This window comes from Artemia franciscana, chromosome 3 (assembly GCF_032884065.1).
Source record: "Artemia franciscana chromosome 3, ASM3288406v1, whole genome shotgun sequence".
NCBI classification, from domain to species: Eukaryota; Metazoa; Arthropoda; class Branchiopoda; order Anostraca; family Artemiidae; genus Artemia; species Artemia franciscana.
The window spans coordinates 30,420,339-30,438,260 of NC_088865.1; the positions used below are offsets into that span (position 1 = coordinate 30,420,339).

Genomic DNA, 17,922 nt, shown 5'->3' on the forward strand with positions numbered 1-17,922 from the left:
TCGGAAAGTTGTCCTATTAAAATTATGAGATGACCATTTTGTAGAGCAAAGTCAAAAGATCAAGTAACTATTTCTTTGATGATAACTTGGCCCCCCACAGCCCCACTGGGAAATGGATGCAAGCTATGAACTTTGCCCTTTGTTTACATATAGTATTGGCTATTGGGAAGTCTGCAGGTATTTTTCAGGGGGAATTTTTGGTGGGAGGGATTCACGTGGGAGGATTTTTCCATGACGAAAATTTTTTGCTGGGGAAGGGATTTTTCTATGGCGGGGGACAAATTTCATGGCATTATTTGAAAAACTATCAGAAATTAGATTTTAAAAAAATAGGTTTTTTCAACTGAAAATAAGAAGCAACATTAAAATTTAAAATGAACACGAATTATTCAGTATATCAGGGGGGTTGCCACCTCCTCAATACCTCGCTCTTTAAGCTCAAATTTTTTTTAGAACTTCAAAAGAACTTATTGTAATTTAACCCTTGTGTTACAGAAGTCGTTCTTAAATAATTGGAATTAAAAGTCAAAATTTTGCGTAAAGAGCAAGATGATGAAGAGGGAGCAACCCCCCTCATGTACGTAGCAATTTCAATTCGTTTTAAGTTTTAATGTTACTCCATACTTTCAGTTGAAAAAACTTGCTTTTATTATTTATTATTTAATATCTACAAGCAACGACATATGTCACCAGAGGATCATCTTTCTTCGAGCTAGGTCGATAATCTGGACAGTATTTTAAGTTTGAAAAATTCGTGAAAAAAGAATGTTTAACTTGCATCATTTGGTGATGGAAAGGATTATTCTGCGCGGTTTCGATTTCAGGTGTGTCTACTTGGGACGTAAATATCCCTATCTCGGCAATTCATCTCTACCTTTTGATGAATCCCGTCATATTCCATTTAAGAACGTCCTTTTTTTTACGATATTTCTGATTCACTGTGAGACTGTTTTCATGTACGTACTTTACCAGCACGGTCAAAAGGACGTAGCTTCTGTTTTGATAGCTGCAGCAATCACTCCAAAATATAATCACGGCTACTGCAAGATGGCCTACTCGTAAATCATCGAGTCTCTTGACTAAGCACGTAGCGAATTCGGAAGAATTCAGTTAACCTTCGGTTCGTCTTAAAATCGTTTAATGCATCGAAAGTGACCAAATCGCAGGAGGTCCAGTTGTGAGCAATTTATTTTCTCTTGAGCACAATAAACAATTTTTAAAATAATGCCATGAAATCTATCTCCCCCGCCATGAAAAATCCCTTCCTCCGCAAAAAATTCCATCATGGAAAGGTCCTCCCTCGTGAACCCCTCTTACAAAAAATCCCCCCCCCTGAAAAATATCTGCCCACTTCCCAATAGCCAATACTATATGTAAACAATGGGCTAAGTTCATAGCTTGCATCCCTTTCCCAGTGGGATTGTGGGGGGTCAAGTTATCATCGAAGACATAGTTACTTGATCTTTTGACTATGCTGAACAAAATGGTGATCTAATAATTCTGATGAGACAACTTTCAGAAAAAATGAGCGTGGAAGGGGCACTATCTACCCTTCCACGTGGAAGGAATGGCAATTGTTACAATACAACTCAAGTGCAATTTTTTATCACGAAAAATAATTTTTGGGGATTTTTGAAAAAGAGCCTGTAACCCTTCGAAAATGGTGTCAGATCGAAATAAAAAGTATCCCAGTGAAATCATCATAGCCGAAAACCCTTAACCGAAGGTTTACATCCTTTCAACGAAAACAATTTTTTCTTATTAGATTATCCTGTGCATACAGTAAACCTAGTTTCTAACTTATGATTCGCCTTTTTATTGTTCTATTTTATGCTTTCAGCATAGCATTAGTCAGTTTTACATGTAATTATGCGGTATGGGTTGAAGTGTGATAATTGTGAAAATTAATTAATTTTCAACTTCGCTCTTTACTTTCAACACCAAAAAAAATGGATAAACCTACACATTAACGGAATATATACCACAGCTAATGTGCACATATGTACCCAGAATTGCATCCTGAATCCAAATATAACATTCATTTTCGTCACAAATAAATATTAATATATGATAATAATAATAATGATTTGCGACACAAATGAATGTTATATTTGGATTCAGGATGCAATTTTGGATGTGTATTTGCACATTAGGGGGTGGGGGTATGTACTCCGTTAATGTATAGGTCTACCCAATTTTTGTGTTGAAAGTAAAGAGCAAGGTCGAAACTTTTTTTTCTCTTAATCTGTCAAACAAAAAAGATGACAGATAGCATTTTGAAGAGCAGACTCTTGGCATCTTTTTGATTATCTGGAAAGTGTGTTTAGACAAGTTGTACTGAAATCAGTAAAAAAAAAACTAAAAAATAAAATAAAAAGGAAATACACAGAATAACAGTGTGCATTGAAGTTGTATCTGTTTCTCTTCAGTTCAGTTGGCTGATGTTTAGAGAAACAACCCAATATAGGTCTACCCAGCCTGCACTGCAGTTATGGTCACACCTGGTAATAAAACTGATAAAATAGTCTCACCTTTTATATTCCAACTCAAGCTGTTCTTTGGATTTCTTTTTAGCAAGAGATACCATCAATTTTGCTCATGCATTTTTGCACTCTTTTCTGCCGGTGTTTTTTGCTGGTAACGCGTAATGTGTCATATACTAGGTTTTGGCGAAAAATGTCGATTTCTAGTATGTACATACTAGGTAGGACACGAAGACAAAGCTGAGGTCTTGTGTAGATCCTAGGTGAGATAATCGAAACTAAGCATCTGAGATGCTTCGATTAGGTTTTGTCGGAAGACAGCCGAGTTTCCCAGCTCGCTTCTAAGGGTGTGGGCCTTTGGGAATTTGTTTCCTGACCTTTTTTTAAACTAAAGCAGAAATGGGTCCCTTTTGTACAATGTTTTCTTAATTATTTAGGGGCGGAGAGAGGCATTGGAGGCAATTTTTCAAGAGAAGGTTTTTTCCAAATTTTCTTCCATCGACTATTTTTCACTTACATTTTCTTAGCATAATAATTTTAACAATAAATGAGCCTATCAGTGCCCATGGTATTTCGAGGTAACACCACATTCTTTTCTACAGTAGATTATTAGATATTCTAGGGGACCAAAATTATCAATCGTAATCCCTCATTTTAGTTAACCTTTAAACTCATCGAGTATCGAAATTGGAAAGTTATTGCCCTTTCTTTAGATAGAAAGGGGTCTGACCAGGGCACCAAAGAGTCAACCTTAATTTTACCAAGATTAAGTCATAGAGCTAGGAATGAAGATATTATTAGGTATCCATAAAATTGACCAAGTGAATTTCTTATATTATTCGCTTAATGTAGCACTCTTAGTAAGAAACCTTTATTATTAGTAAGTTGAATATATAAAATTCAAAAAGCCAAGGCTTAGGGTGTTTTTTCACATTAGAAAAGTGTTTGCAAGAATAAGAAGAAAAGGATAGTAAATACTTGAATCTTTAGGAGACTCAAGCAAGAATCAGGATATCAAATGTCTTAATAATGATAGTTGCTAAGTAAGACTCTGAAATGAAGGTGTGCCACAAATTAAGGGAGCTAAGCACAATAGGCGTTTTCGATTGATAATCTGGATTATCGCTTTGAGTTGCGGGATTGTAAAAAAAGAAGTAAATTTAACAGTCCAAAGGGGAAAAACCACAATCGGATAACGAAATCGAGATTTGGCGCAATATTTGAATAGGTGAAAGTGGAATTTATTCATTGTTTTTTTTTTTGGAAACCTGGGTTATTTATTGTAATATCAAGCTTTCTTACAATTCAACCTGACTTTCTCCCTGGCCCCACTAAAAAAGTCAGACTTAAGAAAAGATATATTTAACATTTGTTAGACTAAGAGATGTTTTAGCTAAACTTTTTTGAAAAGAACAGTGTAGTTTTAGGAAAGGGATAAGATATACTGACTAAATTTTCATGCTTCGATTAATAATTGAGAAACGTCTGAATTATGGAAAAGTTAAGAATATGTCTTTATTTAAGCAGATAGAAAAGCTTTAGAGAAGAAGTTTACCTGATAGACTACTTTAAGCAGCTATTGTTATATATGTAAAAGTAACATTACTGTGGTTAGGATGGAGGGCGTGGTTAGCACTTCAATCTAAGTTGAATCGACAATTAAATAGAGTTACTTTTTCTCCTCGCTAGAAAACCCTCCTGGACTTAGATCATGCAAATGATTTGAGCGTCCTAGGTAAAGTGTTGGCGTAATGAACAAATTTTGAAGTTTCTAGAATTCAGGTTGTGAGCTTAAATTTTTGTTTCAGAAATATTTGAGAGGTTTTAGCCAGAATGAGGGCTTCGGTAACCGGGTAAGTGCTCATTGGGATGTAGAGGTTTGGTAGCAGCTTGGTAATTCCAGTACCCTAGATAATACAATAGATAAAGCAGATGACATGACAGTGTTTCCTTGTATATAAGGGACTCCCAGTGTTCCTTGCAAATTGCAAGGAACGTAACTATCAAAATCTTGGATAGGGGGTGCTTTTTTTTCTTTTTTCCCATCGAAGTGCCAAAATAGTATTGTTCAATGAAAATATTATTGTCATAACGTCCGCACAAAAAATAAAGAGGCTATGATTGGAGGTTGAAATTTGTGTGGTAATTTGGAATTTTATACAATTTATTTCATTGTCCACATGCTTTTATGAAGGGTCAAGATAGGTATCGTCTTAATTTACTAAATTAAACTACAAGAAAAAAAAAACTTAAATGCACAGTACCATCATTGGACAAGTAACTACAACTGAAGTTACAGGAACGTAACTTTCGAAGTCTTGGAAAGGAGGTGCTTTGTTTTTTTTCAATTTTTTTCCATCAAAGTACCAAAAAAGTACTGTTCAATGAAAATATTATTGTCATAATGTCCGCGCAAAAAAAAATTAAAGAGGCTATCATTGGAGGTTGACATTTGTGTGGTAATATGAAATTTTGTACAATATATTTCATAGTCCACATGCTTTTGTGATGGATCAAGGTAGGTATCGTCTTAATTTACTAAATTAAGCAATAAGAAAAAAACTTCCTTGAAAAGTACCGTCATTGGACAAGTAACTACAACTGAAGTTACAGGAACGTAATTTTCAAAATCTTGTAAAGGAGGTGCTTTTTTTTCAATTTTTTCCCATCAAAGTGCCAAAAAAGTACTGTTCAATGAAAATATCATTGTCATAACGTCCGCGCAGAAAATAAAGAGGCTATCATTGGAGGTTGACATTTGTGTGATAATTTGGAATTTTATACAATATATTTCATAATCCACATGCTTTTGTGATGGGTCAAGATAAGTATCGTCTTAATTTACAAAAGTGGGCAATAAATCGAAAAACTTCCTTGCACAGTACCGTCATTGGACAAGTAACTACAGCTGAAGTTCAGCAAAAAAATTATAGTTATAAAATACTAAATTCGTTTCGAGGTATTTAAAAAGTGGCTAATGAACATTGCTTATTTCTAAACTATAAATTAAAAATATCCAATCAAGTGAACATACCAATAGATGAGGGGGGAGGGGATTTTCTTCCCTTAGTTCCACCCTTAGAAATATTTTGGAAACATATGACTAAATAGACGCGTTTTGGCGGCTTCAGACACCCTTCAGCCCATTTCCTCTTTCATTTAGTTGGACCATCTATGCCTAAAAGAAGATGTTATGGAAGAATAATATGTACAACTATCCTATCATTGTCGGTGGCAAAATAGATTGAAACATAGAGGCAGGAGGGAGAGGAGTGACGTTATGTTTCATCCACTTTTTACTGAAGGAACTGAAGTGAGTCAACATTATGCAATCAGCATTATAGTGCCAGGATAAGCACTAAAACAAACATTTAGGAATAATTATACAAAAGCGTCAGAGGATCCTCAAACGTATTACCATATTTCCTTCCTGTGTTTATCCCATTCATGAACTACTTTCTGCAGCAGCTGTATCAGCGATTCCTTATTCATAGAAAGTTGATGGAGTCAATGCAATACCTACTTCCCTAGCACTGTATTTCCCTTGACGAAGAAAAAACAAAGGATATATCTATGTTTTGGATACTATTTTTTGGTATCTAGATGTAAACATATAGTGGAAGCTTGCAAGATGAGTTAGCTCTTTGGTGGAGAATGTTGATACAGTCGAGAAACTTGGCTCCAAAATATTGCTTAGCGTGTTTGATAGAATACGATAAGAACATTTTCCCCAATCTACATCGATTTTGAAGATTGGTGCAATGATTCCCATCAATACGGCTACGTGCGAGTGTTCTTTTCCTACCCTGAGAAGAGTGAAATCTTTTACCAGGAGTGACTCAGAACAGGAACCTCTTACTGGATTGGCCTTATTATCCACACACAGAGATGTTCCAGTCAACGCAGAAGATGTTTTGGAGAAACTAGCCCACGCAAAAAAAGGCGGTTGGATTTTATTTTATAATTACATATTTACAGTGTTGTAATAAAGAATGTATCTTATATTCTAAAAACTATTTTTTTTTCCTTTCTAATCAGTACTACCATCCCTCAGTCAAAATATCCATCCCCCTCCGAAATTTATCTCTGGGTTTGCCCCTGATTGCGAGTAGTTTGTTTCACGACCCTTCAGACATTGGCACTATTAGTAAAATACTCACTGGGCTTAAAGGTAGATGTCGCTTTGATATGCACTTTCTAATTAAACCCAACAAAAACAGTATCAAAATGCAGTGCCCAACAAACACCAGTACTTTCCATCCCTAAGATGGTCTTGTTTACTATAGAAAGGAGACAAAATTGCTTGATTTTGAGTACTTGTCAGTACCTAATAGGACACGCGTATAATTATATAAAACTTTTTTTTTATTATGTAATAAGTATTTAAAAAAGATAAGTTTATTTTCCTAAGCTCAGCATCTGTGCATATTTGTTCTATGCTCGAAATATTTCCAGTAATCTGACAGCCTTGACATTTTTATCTGTATTGTTTATGCAAATGTAAACATTGGGAATAAGTAAGTTTTTAAAACTCATTGTCTCATGATGAGTTAAAAAATCCTAAGGAGAGGAAATCATGCCAGAATATATTCTACAAGGAAAATGACCTAATGAAGATCCTCATTTTGCACATTAACAAACAAATACTATGGAGAACTCGTCTCTATCTGTACCACTGTCAATAATATATCCTTGCATTTATGGTTTTTTTTCAATAAACTTGTCAAGAATGGTAGCCTATAGTATTATGATTTAGATATCAGTGAATGAAGCGGTAGTCAAGGATAGCAATAGTAGAGGTCGTGGATAAAGCAACCTAGTAAAGGTATGAATGCAAAGTAAGGGCAACCTAGTAAAGATATAAATGAATATATTGATTCATTTTATGATCCTGTTTTCTTATACCTGTACATTTTGAGTCATTCTTTTGTGCACTTTTGTTTTGAAGACCCATAGTCAGTTAGTTTTCTGACATGCTTACTTAAAATACGGACACTGTGTGCTTGAAAGAGAAATTTGAAAGAGAAAATTTTTCCAGTAGTAGGCATTTAATACTTCGGAAATATTAAATTTTTAGTGGCCTTTGTACTTGTGAATTCTATTGGCTTAGTCACTCCCACTCAAATGCTGACAGTAAAACACATGCTTCATCAATGATAGGCTTCAAACTAAGTCTTGAGGAAGCAATTAAGCTCAGACTAAAACTTTTGTTGCAGTTAATGCTATGTAATCGAAAGTAAAAATTAAGGAATATACATACGCTTTGCAAAATATTGTCGTACCGTAATGACAAATGCTCGACTAAGCCTGGGTAAGAGAACGTCGGGGCAAATACACATCGACTGGCGGTATCTTTCTGATAAGCCCAGATTTTTGTATTACAATCTGTTTATATTCTTTTTAAAGAGAATGATCATTTTTGTGCAAGGTTCTGGTATTTTGCTCGGTATTTACACTGTTTAATGAAGAACTGGATCACACCCAGCTATTCTGTTAACATTGTTCAGGTTTCGGCTTTTTTTTTCTTGGTGTACAACAATCATGTAAGGTGAAGCTCCCATTTAAGTGCACGCGTCAGGTGTTATCAATAAAATAAAGTTATTTACTTTTTTGGATCGCTTTTTATCTATTAGATTATTATATTTTTCTTTTTTTGTGTGTGTCAAATCTTGACAAATTTTCGAATAGCAATTTTAGACAATGTAATATCCTGAGTGCTATCTAGAAAGGAAAAAAGATAACTACAATGGATAATATGTAACATTGTTTGCTTATGGTTCCTCCTGAAAAAAAGCTTGACGATTAGTTTACTCGTTGAGACTTTTAGTCATCAGCTGATGACTAGGAAGATGAGTTTAGTCATCTTACCGTGTGTTTCATGCGTTGATTCACGATCCATGTCGAGTCTATTTCTTGTCAATGTCAAGATCCATATTAAATCTTAAATAAAGTCTTTTTATTGAACTATATTATTATATTTTCGTAAAAAGAACAAGAATTGGCTTATCTATATTTTAAAAAATCTTGTATTGACGTTGAATGTGATGATAGATTGTATCATGGGATTGCTTCTCCTAAAAGCTTGCCCCAGGTGTACACTGGTAACCGGATGAAATATTTTGATGCGTTCCTTCTTTCAAGCCTCCCAATTGTGGTTTTGAGCTCAAGTGAGAGAAAAATGAGGTGCTCTTGCTATTTTGACGCTAATAAAGATCACATTTGAAATTTCCTTACAGGAGGGATGAAGCCTGTAAATGTAAATAACTGTAGTAGCTATCACGTTAAAATGCTTCTAAGGTGCATAAGAGAAAAGAGTGGTAGGGCGTGATTCCTACAGCTCATCAATGGCCAATGTCCTGTTGGCGTAGACGCTCTAGTGAATTCACCCTAACAAAGGGTTCACCTATGAAAATTAACTTGACGATTTTTTCATTATATAAAATTTACTAAATTATATATAATATATACTATATATATATATATATATATATATATATATATATATATATATATATATATATATATATATATATATATATATATATATATATATGTAAAAGCACAGGGATAGCTATTGGTATTTAGTTGTCACTTTAGGGGTAAGATAGTTTCGAAAGAGTGTTACTCACCTAAGTTTCTAGTAGGGCTTGATCATATGAATATTTGGGTCTGATGCCGATATATCGGTAGCGTACCGATACGATTCTGGCAAAATCTGCCGAGAAATTCCTCTCTGGAAAAAAACTTACCTAAGGTTTAAACCCCCCATTCTCTGCCCATATTCATACTCACGTGTCTCTCCCTTGTCTATAACACAGCAAAGAACAGCCTCAATAATTCACTGTGGATTCTAAAAATTAGGCTATTTGCAAGAATTATTTGATTTTCTTTACCTTTTCTGATAATGAGCTTCTGAGCACACAGACAAAATGGCAGATATTCGCGGAAGTGACAAATAAGAAAAAAATTAATCAAAGATGCCAGTTTAGTTTACATAAACACCAATCCGTGAAAATCTAATTGAAAGAAGTGTAAGATATTTATTGATATTGATTATTCAAAACCCAAATTTCAATAGCGGTAAATAGAATTTTCATCATTCACATATTTATGTGAAAACGTTACTTTACATTCATACGGTATGGTCTCTTACTAACGAATCCATGCTCAGCCCACTGGATACAGGGGTGCAGCTAGAGTTTTAAGTTTGAAGGAGTCATTTAAAGAATGTGTAGAAAAATTCGTCCAGTATACCACTTTTGAACTCTCCCCTACCCACCTCAATACGCCCCCTATCCCTTTTAGCTGTTCCTCTGACTGGATATCTTCATTTTAACCGATTGAACTTCGGATCTTTCACCCACACTAGTGAACATTCATTAAACAGAAATATATGGTTTATCGTATTCTTCTTATTCGTTTTGGTAGAGGATGTACGTTCTTGAATTCACTGTACAGTTAGAACATTACTACACCGGGTGTGTATCGACAAGTATAGACAACAAATATGCTTTGACTTCATATGACTTACCTGTGCCGCTCTCTCCACCATGGTTAGACTTAGCTGGTCGATCCGTCCCCAAAGACCGGACAAGCAAAAATTACTTGAGAAAATCTGATGCCATCTTCTGGACAAGTTGCACATAAAAAAAAAACGAATTTTTCGACCAATAACCGATAATGTCACTGATTTTATCGGATAATGACCCGATAATATGGGTCGGACCCTAGTTCCTAGCCAGCTATTGTCTGAGTAAAGCAAGATCACTTACATAATAATTCTTTTAGTATAAGTTATATAATATAAGTTTTAGTAATAAGTTATGTTATCTATGTACTGAAGTTTACAACAAATATTCTTGAACAAAGTAATCTTTTTCTAGCAAGAAAAGGAAGTAAACTTTGATCATAATGATAAGTCAAGGCATTATAAATATGTATAAATATATATTGTCTATTAGTGCATACAAGTCAATTTGTGTTTGTCTTTGAAAGTGCATAGCATTAAAAGCAATGAAGTTTCTGCATCTTTTTTTATTAGTGGTTTCAGTCAGTTTTTCATCGACGGCACCTCGTAGCGGAAGTAAATCATATGCATATGAAAAGGTACAATCGTTGAGTATTCTTCTGATTTTATATTCAAATCTCAGTTGTTGTTTTTTTTTAAATTAAGTATCCATTTTTATTTGTTTACGAATAACTTTTCGAAGCAGGATGCAGAAAACGCTACAAATACAATTTTTTCATAAGTAAACTACCATAAATTGTACTAAAATAAACTACAAAAATAGTGAACACTTTTGAGCTTATTGAAGTTTTACCATATACCGTCGTATCTAATATTATATTTCTTATATATGCAAGCAAGGCTTGTACTATCTTCTGAGATTTAGCAGTTGTCCTAGATGTAAAACACACCTTTGCAATAGCCTGCATAAAGTATAAGGTATGAATAAAGAAGTAAAATAATTCATCTTGAGAACCTCTGCAAATTTCTGCTGAAAACCAAAAAAATAACATACAACCTGATGCTATAGCGCATACTATTAGTAACAATAACCTACTGCAGTAATAAATAGTTGTTAGATTTTACGCAGCCCACACTTCTTTTCCCGTGGTAATATCTAACGTATTTTAAGCTCGCAACTTTCTCATAGAATTTGATCACTTTGGGGCCCGTGAAGCTTTTTCAAAGATAAAGAGATTGCTTCACAGTACAAGTCATGGAGAAGATTTAATGTCTTTTCAAAAAGATAGCTGTATAGGTTTTCGGTACGAAAAATCCAAGAACCGACGCTACGACCATATGGCCGAAAAGCAACAACTACAGCTACGCACATAGACGAATTCTTCAAGTCAAAGTTGTGTTTTAAGACCACACCAGGGTATTGAAATATGCTATAAATTTTCTCGTTCATCGAGTTCAACAGGTGTCAGGCGTATTTAGAATTTAACGTGAACCTCCAAAATTAAAAATTGAAAGTTCTGGCAACAAAAATTAAAATGGTTCTACATTCTCGGCAAGCCATATTTAAAAAAAAATAGAAGATAAATAGTTGACAATCATAATTGATATTGCTATCCTTTTAGCTGTTCAATGGGACGTCTGGCTGACTATTCAAGTGTCCAATAGCAAACTGACAACAAATATGTGGGAAAGTCTAATAAAATGATTTAATAGCCGAAACTGTATAGAATAGTCTAAAGTAAAAAACAAGACTTATGAAAATTATCTATAAGTGTAGGTGAACGTGAAAACTTGCATATTGCTAAGACAAATTTCAAGTACGGGCTGGATGCGCTATAGCACATGCTAAGGAGTTTTGATTAGGTTTAGTACTTCACTGAATTTTTCGTTTATCGTTCAGTATCTTCTGTTTTATATTTGAAGCTCTAAACAAGGGGTTCGAAGCCCCCTCCCACAAGCTTTGACAAAACAAGTCAAAGGCAGTTTTTTTTCATTTATTAATTGGGTATGAAAGGCATAAAATGATTTTCTTTATAGTCAAGAAACTTGGACAAATCAAAATCTTAGGCATTGCTACATTATTTACTTTTATTTTGTGTTAGGTAAATATTTGTTTAGTTCTTTGCTAATAACTCTCTAGTCCACGTTGAACCATACTATTGTTGCGGGTTCTTATTTTGAAGAGCTATAGTCAACGCACTTGGAAGCATAACTGTTTAAATAGGCTTGGGGTTGATTTTGTGAACCAGACAACGATTGTCTAGGCTCTCGGCACATATTGAGCACTTCACACCTTGCCCGTATGTAGGGGGAGGGGGCCTTTGGGTCCATTTCCTCACACCTTAGGTCCTATGCCTGCATTACATAATGATCATACGTGCAAAACCGTTTCATATCCGCCATGGCATGTTTTCTGTTTTTTATCTTTTGTTTGCTAGTTATTTTTATCTTAGGATTGTGGTTTCTTACAGAACAGGAAAAGAAATTGAAATTTTTTGATCATACTAGAGCATTTATGTGACATCCAAAATTAACTGCCTAAAACTGCCTTGATGGAACTAACCGACAATGTCATTATTACTGATATAACCAGATAAAAAACATTATCCTTTAGCGTATTTTAAACTGTTTAATTTGTTATGAGAAATGGGGCGAATCAAATATTTGAGTTTTATACTTAGTAGGTAAAGATGTATAAACAGAGTAATTCATACTTATTCAAGGTTCTCGATGCCGATGGGACTTTTATAATGCGCTGGACCCCAGATTTTGAAGCAAGCAGGGTAGATTTTGAATTTGAAGTGATGACAACGGGGTGGATTGGAGTAACGTTTCTACCCCCATTAGATCTCGGAAAATTTGCAGATACCATCGTTGCTGGAGTACTAGACGACGGCACAGCATACATGCAAGTAAGTTAAAACCGCCTTCTGTTATTAAGTCTGGTCCTTGGTACCCAGACAGGTGCTCCTTGGGGTGAAAAATGGGATTGCAGTTTTCTGATTTCAGGACCCAATGGAATCTAAACCCGAGATAGCACCTTCTCAGTTGCAATACCTTAGGAAATCAAACAAATTAAATAATTGCCATATTCGTATTTTGCTGTACATAAGGAGCTCCCAGTGCTCCTTGGAGATAATATCTATCAAATAAATTTGCTGCTCAGACTAGTTTTTAAATTTGTTTTTAAGGGATTGAGTCTCTTACAAATTTACGAAATGCTTTTTTTCGTGGTTGGTGGAACCGTGGATACTTTGTAAAGTCACCATTTTAACTTTTGTGATTTTGGCTTTTTGCTTGGGGGAAAGCTATCAGCGGAGCCAAGTTATCAACTAAAATCTTTTCTTCTTTTTTTTTTATAAATTTTGGAATCCTCAGAAAGCTAAACGCATATTTTCAGTTTTGATTCTTAGAACCTCTTTTACAGTTTTCTCTAGTCTTATTCTTCATATTGTCCTGGTTTTCGTGCATGTCAAGCATTCCCCTTTACTAAAGCCCCTTTCAAAACTTTATGATAAAGCAAGGGCTATTATTCAGGAAACCAATCATTGTTGACTTAAACCCTTAATTGATTTGAAACCTCTTTACCTTCCACTGTGTGCTTCTTTCTCTTTTCTACGATTTCATTGCCACTTTCCTGCTGCCCTGTGTAATAATATATCTTTGATTTTTAATCAATTGTCTCATCATCTCTCCACTTCCCAAAATTTACAAATACTTCATATGCCATCATTGCAGTCAGATTTTAAACCCCGGATAGCTTGTAAAATGATCATACTCTCGGTGTCGTGCACTGGTGTTTCCAAAAAAAATGTCGAAGATTTTTTTAGTTAATAATTGATTTTTTTTCCCTGGATTGGGTGTTTGCCAAAAAATTATTTCGTTTCTTATTGTTATTTAGTTTGAAATCGTGTGCTACTCTTTAGCCTACCTTATGACTGTGTGAATTTTTAAAGTGAAAAATTATATTTGCGACAATATACCAAGCTGTAGACCAACCAATTTTAAATTTGTTGCATTAATACGTGACACCTAAAACTACGTCACAAACATGGATAAGAGCAGGGGAACCTCAGTGAAGAAGAAAACTATTAAAACAATTTGTCGTGTTAATTCTTAATCCCTAAAATAGACCCACAGTTGTTTTGTTTCTGATCAGCTCACAGCTTAATGGGCATACATACTGGGTAAAACGAGCCCAGGGGGAGAAAATGTTTTGAAAAAGTTGGGACTTTAAGTCAAAAGTTTTATTATTTTCGTTAATCCCATTAAAATTTTCTAGGCGGAAAAACACAGGATATGTCCATTAATATAAACAAATTAAGTAAAACAAAGCTGGTTGCATTGATTGGTGACATTTGATTTTATTTCATTTCTGTATCAAGACAACAAAACAGAACTCTTTTTTATGAACAAAACTGACATGTTTTTATTTAAACAATCAAGAGGTTAGAAAATACCTGTATATTCAGGGGCATTATCAGAACGGTTTTAGAAAAAAAAAACAAAGATACGTGTATATTCAGGGCCATTAACAGAACGGTTTTAGAAAAAAAAACCAGATACGTGTATATTCAGGGGCATTAACAGAATGGTTTCAGAGAAAAACAACGAAGATGCGTGTATATTCAGGGGCATTAACAGAAGGTTTTAGAAAATAAAAACCAAAGATACATGTATATTCAGGGGCATTAACAGAATCATTCTAGAGAAAGAAAAAAACCAAAGATACGTGTAAGTATTCAGGGGCATTAACAGAACGGTTTTAGAAAAAAAAAAATACGTGTATATTCAGGGACATTAACACAAAGGTTTTAGAAAAAAAAGATACGTGTATATTCAGGGACGTTAACAGAACGGTTTTAGAAAATAAAAACCAAAGATACGTGTATATTCAAGAGTATTATCAGAATAGAAAAAAAAAACAAAGATACGTGTATATTCAGGGGCATTAACAGAAAGGCTTTAGAAAAAAACCCAAAGTTACGTGTATATTCAGAGGCATTAACAGAATGGTTTCAGAAATAAAAACCAAAGACCCGTGTATATTCAGGAGCATTAACAGAATGATTCTAGAAAAAAAACCCAAAGATAAGTGTATTTTCAGGGGCATTAAAAAAAAAACAAAGAAAGGTTTTAGAAAAAACAAAAAACAAAGATACTTGTATATGCAGAGGCATTAACAGAACGGTTTTAGAAAATAAAAACCTAAGATACGCGTGTATTCAGGGGCATTAACAGAATGGTTCTAGAAAAAAAACAAAGATACGTGTACATTCAGGAGCATTAACAGGAAGGTTTCAGAAATAAAAACCAAAGATAAGTGTATATTCAGGGGCATTAACAGAACGGTTTCAGAGCCCTACTACAATATTCCAGTAACTGTTTCTTTTAGTTGTTTTAGCCTAGAAAGCTTTTGTGTGACAAAAAAATTTAAGAACAGAAGGCAAATTAGCTACTGAGTCTAGTTTCAGATGAGACAGCTGTATTTTTATAGCATCATAATGCAATTCACTTTTCAAGGATCGATACACAGACACTAGCATTCCAGAGCCAGGCACACCTCGACCAATGGATACTCAACAAGATTGGCCAATTATTTATGCTGAAGAGGCCAATGGCAGAACCATAATCCAAACTTCAAGAGCGTTCGATACTAACGATCCCGAGGACAGGCCTGTCATCAAGGTACTTTTAAGCCCAAAACTTGATATCCAATAAACAAAGTAACTCAGGAAAATACAGCCAATCAAATCGTTGACAAACCTTCAAGTTTCATTATATCCGTCCAGCTTATTCCGAAAAATTTGTTTTCAAATCACGATTAATACATAGCACCAACTTAAAGTGAGCATGCTGAATCTATTGGTTTAGTATCCTCGTCATAAATTTGAGATTCTTTATTTCAAACCTTAATTTTTGCTTTTTGTTATCACAATTTTTGGAAAACTAAGTTTTGGTGCTGATATAGGTTAAGAAAAGAATTGTAAACAAAAAATCAAATGTAGTTTCTAAATAATAGATAGCTCTTGTGTAAGATTTACTTCTTGTAACTTAATGCCACGCCTGGTATAAATTGCAGCTATCCTATGAATTTGAATTTACAGTGTGGTTCTCGTTTGTAGCGATGTGAGTCGACCGCTTGAGTTTGGTTAAAACAGTATTTATGGATTCCCAGTAAAACTAGGCCTTCGGTACCCGGTTCGGCGCTCGTTAGAATCTAAAATCTGGGCATTAAGTTGCTAATTTTGGGACTCGAAGATGTCTAGGGCTAGGGTAATAGGTTGCAAACCCTAGAGTAGAACGTAGAAAAAAAACAGAAAGGATTAAATAACCGTATGTAATCCATCAAGGCTCATCGGAGGTACTACAGGCCTCTATGGATTTTAGAACTTGGCTTTAGTACTAAGCTAAAGAAACACGCGTTACCTAATCCGGAAGGCATTTTCCCTGGAAGAGCAAAACTAAAATCCTCCTCTTTCCCAGTAGTTAGGCACTGAAGCAAAAGGCGCGTCCAATTTCTTTCTATTAGGTCTCACTGCAATAATCTTATGTCTCTAGATATCTAATGCCTCTCTCCAGAAACCTTTGCGCATTGTCGAATCAATATAGGATATCCTTATGACCTGATTTTTAAAGTAATTCTAACGCACACATATTTCCTGTAGTGCCCTGAGATATACAACCGACATTTCTTATAAATGCCTGCAAAAATCCATAAAAGTTGATAGAGGTTTTTGTAGAACCGAATAAAGTGTTTTGTCAGCTGTCGCATGGAGAAAATCTAGTCTATAGCTGAGTTCAGCCAACCTGCTTCAGCCAAGAACCAAGGTATTTCTTATTTGGGATGGCTAAAAACAACGCACAAAAACTAGTGAAGGTTTCCATGTATATTCTGTTAAGCAATTAGGTATCTTTGTCAAGTTTAAACAAAAGAAAAAAAAAATCATCTGTTGTATTTGTTAAGAAAGATTTCAAAGATTTTTTGCTACCGTATTTTGGTGTGGTGCTTAAGACTGCATGTGGTAAACCTTGCAACTGAAATTCGCCTGACTATCGTGGGCTAATCGAGGTTTGCACTGGATAAAGGGGACTAGAGTGGAAGAAAATTTGGTTAATGAAAGAAATAAATAGGGGATAACTTAAGCATCTAATACTGTTGATCAAATTTCATGAATTACATTAAAATATGGACAAAATGTGTTATACAGTATGCAAAAGGAATTTTCTTTTTTAAATATAATTTATTTTAGGGATTTTGCCAGAATATGATGGCTGAGAATATTTGTCTAGATGTAGAATATATTTATTCTAACATTTATGTTTCTTTACTGACCTAGCCAATGAAGAATCTTTCTTTTTTTTTCGAATGTGAACATCTATGAAATGATTGAACTAGATTTTTGCATAATTTATGCTATTCTACGATGTCGATTGTTATCACGACAATATAAAATCTACTGTTTTTAATTTCAGGATGAAACGCTTGTCTTCGCATGGGCCTTTGACGATGTCGATATAGTTGAAGGAGAGCCACCCTTTCATGGGCCATCTAGAGGCTCAGTTTTGCTGAATCTACTGTATCCAGAAAAAACTTTTAAATTATTGTAATATACCTTTATGATTTTGACATATAGTTTAAAGAATCCAAACAAAATGAAAGAGAACATGTTTTAATCTAGTGATGTGATGGCCGAAGGATTATTCACAATAAGGTTTGACTAACATCGAGTTATGTACTCCGTTCATAATAAGATTCAGTTCCAGAAACATATAGCCCTACTGTAAACCTGATTGGCCTTCGCAAAATTTCAAAGAAGATAAATTAAATCGAACTTTGGTACTGGCTCTGGGTAGCTCTATAATCTACCTATGTCTTATCATGTATAAACGGCTCTCTGGTTGTAAATAGGCCTGAAGCAACATGAAATGTTATTTCGATACAGGCAAGTTTACGAATCGCCATCAATA

General features: G+C 34.6%; 1 protein-coding gene across 1 annotated transcript; it reads left to right on the forward strand.

Moving 5' to 3' along the window:
• Positions 1-10,430: 10,430 nt before the first annotated feature.
• On the forward strand, positions 10,431-17,618 carry LOC136025142 (DBH-like monooxygenase protein 1). Its single transcript, XM_065700891.1, has 4 exons — positions 10,431-10,589; positions 12,675-12,863; positions 15,475-15,639; positions 17,428-17,618. The coding sequence occupies exons 1-4, from the start codon at positions 10,497-10,499 to the stop codon at positions 17,560-17,562; spliced, it is 582 nt and encodes a 193-aa protein (XP_065556963.1). The 5' UTR covers positions 10,431-10,496; the 3' UTR covers positions 17,563-17,618.
• Positions 17,619-17,922: the final 304 nt, after the last annotated feature.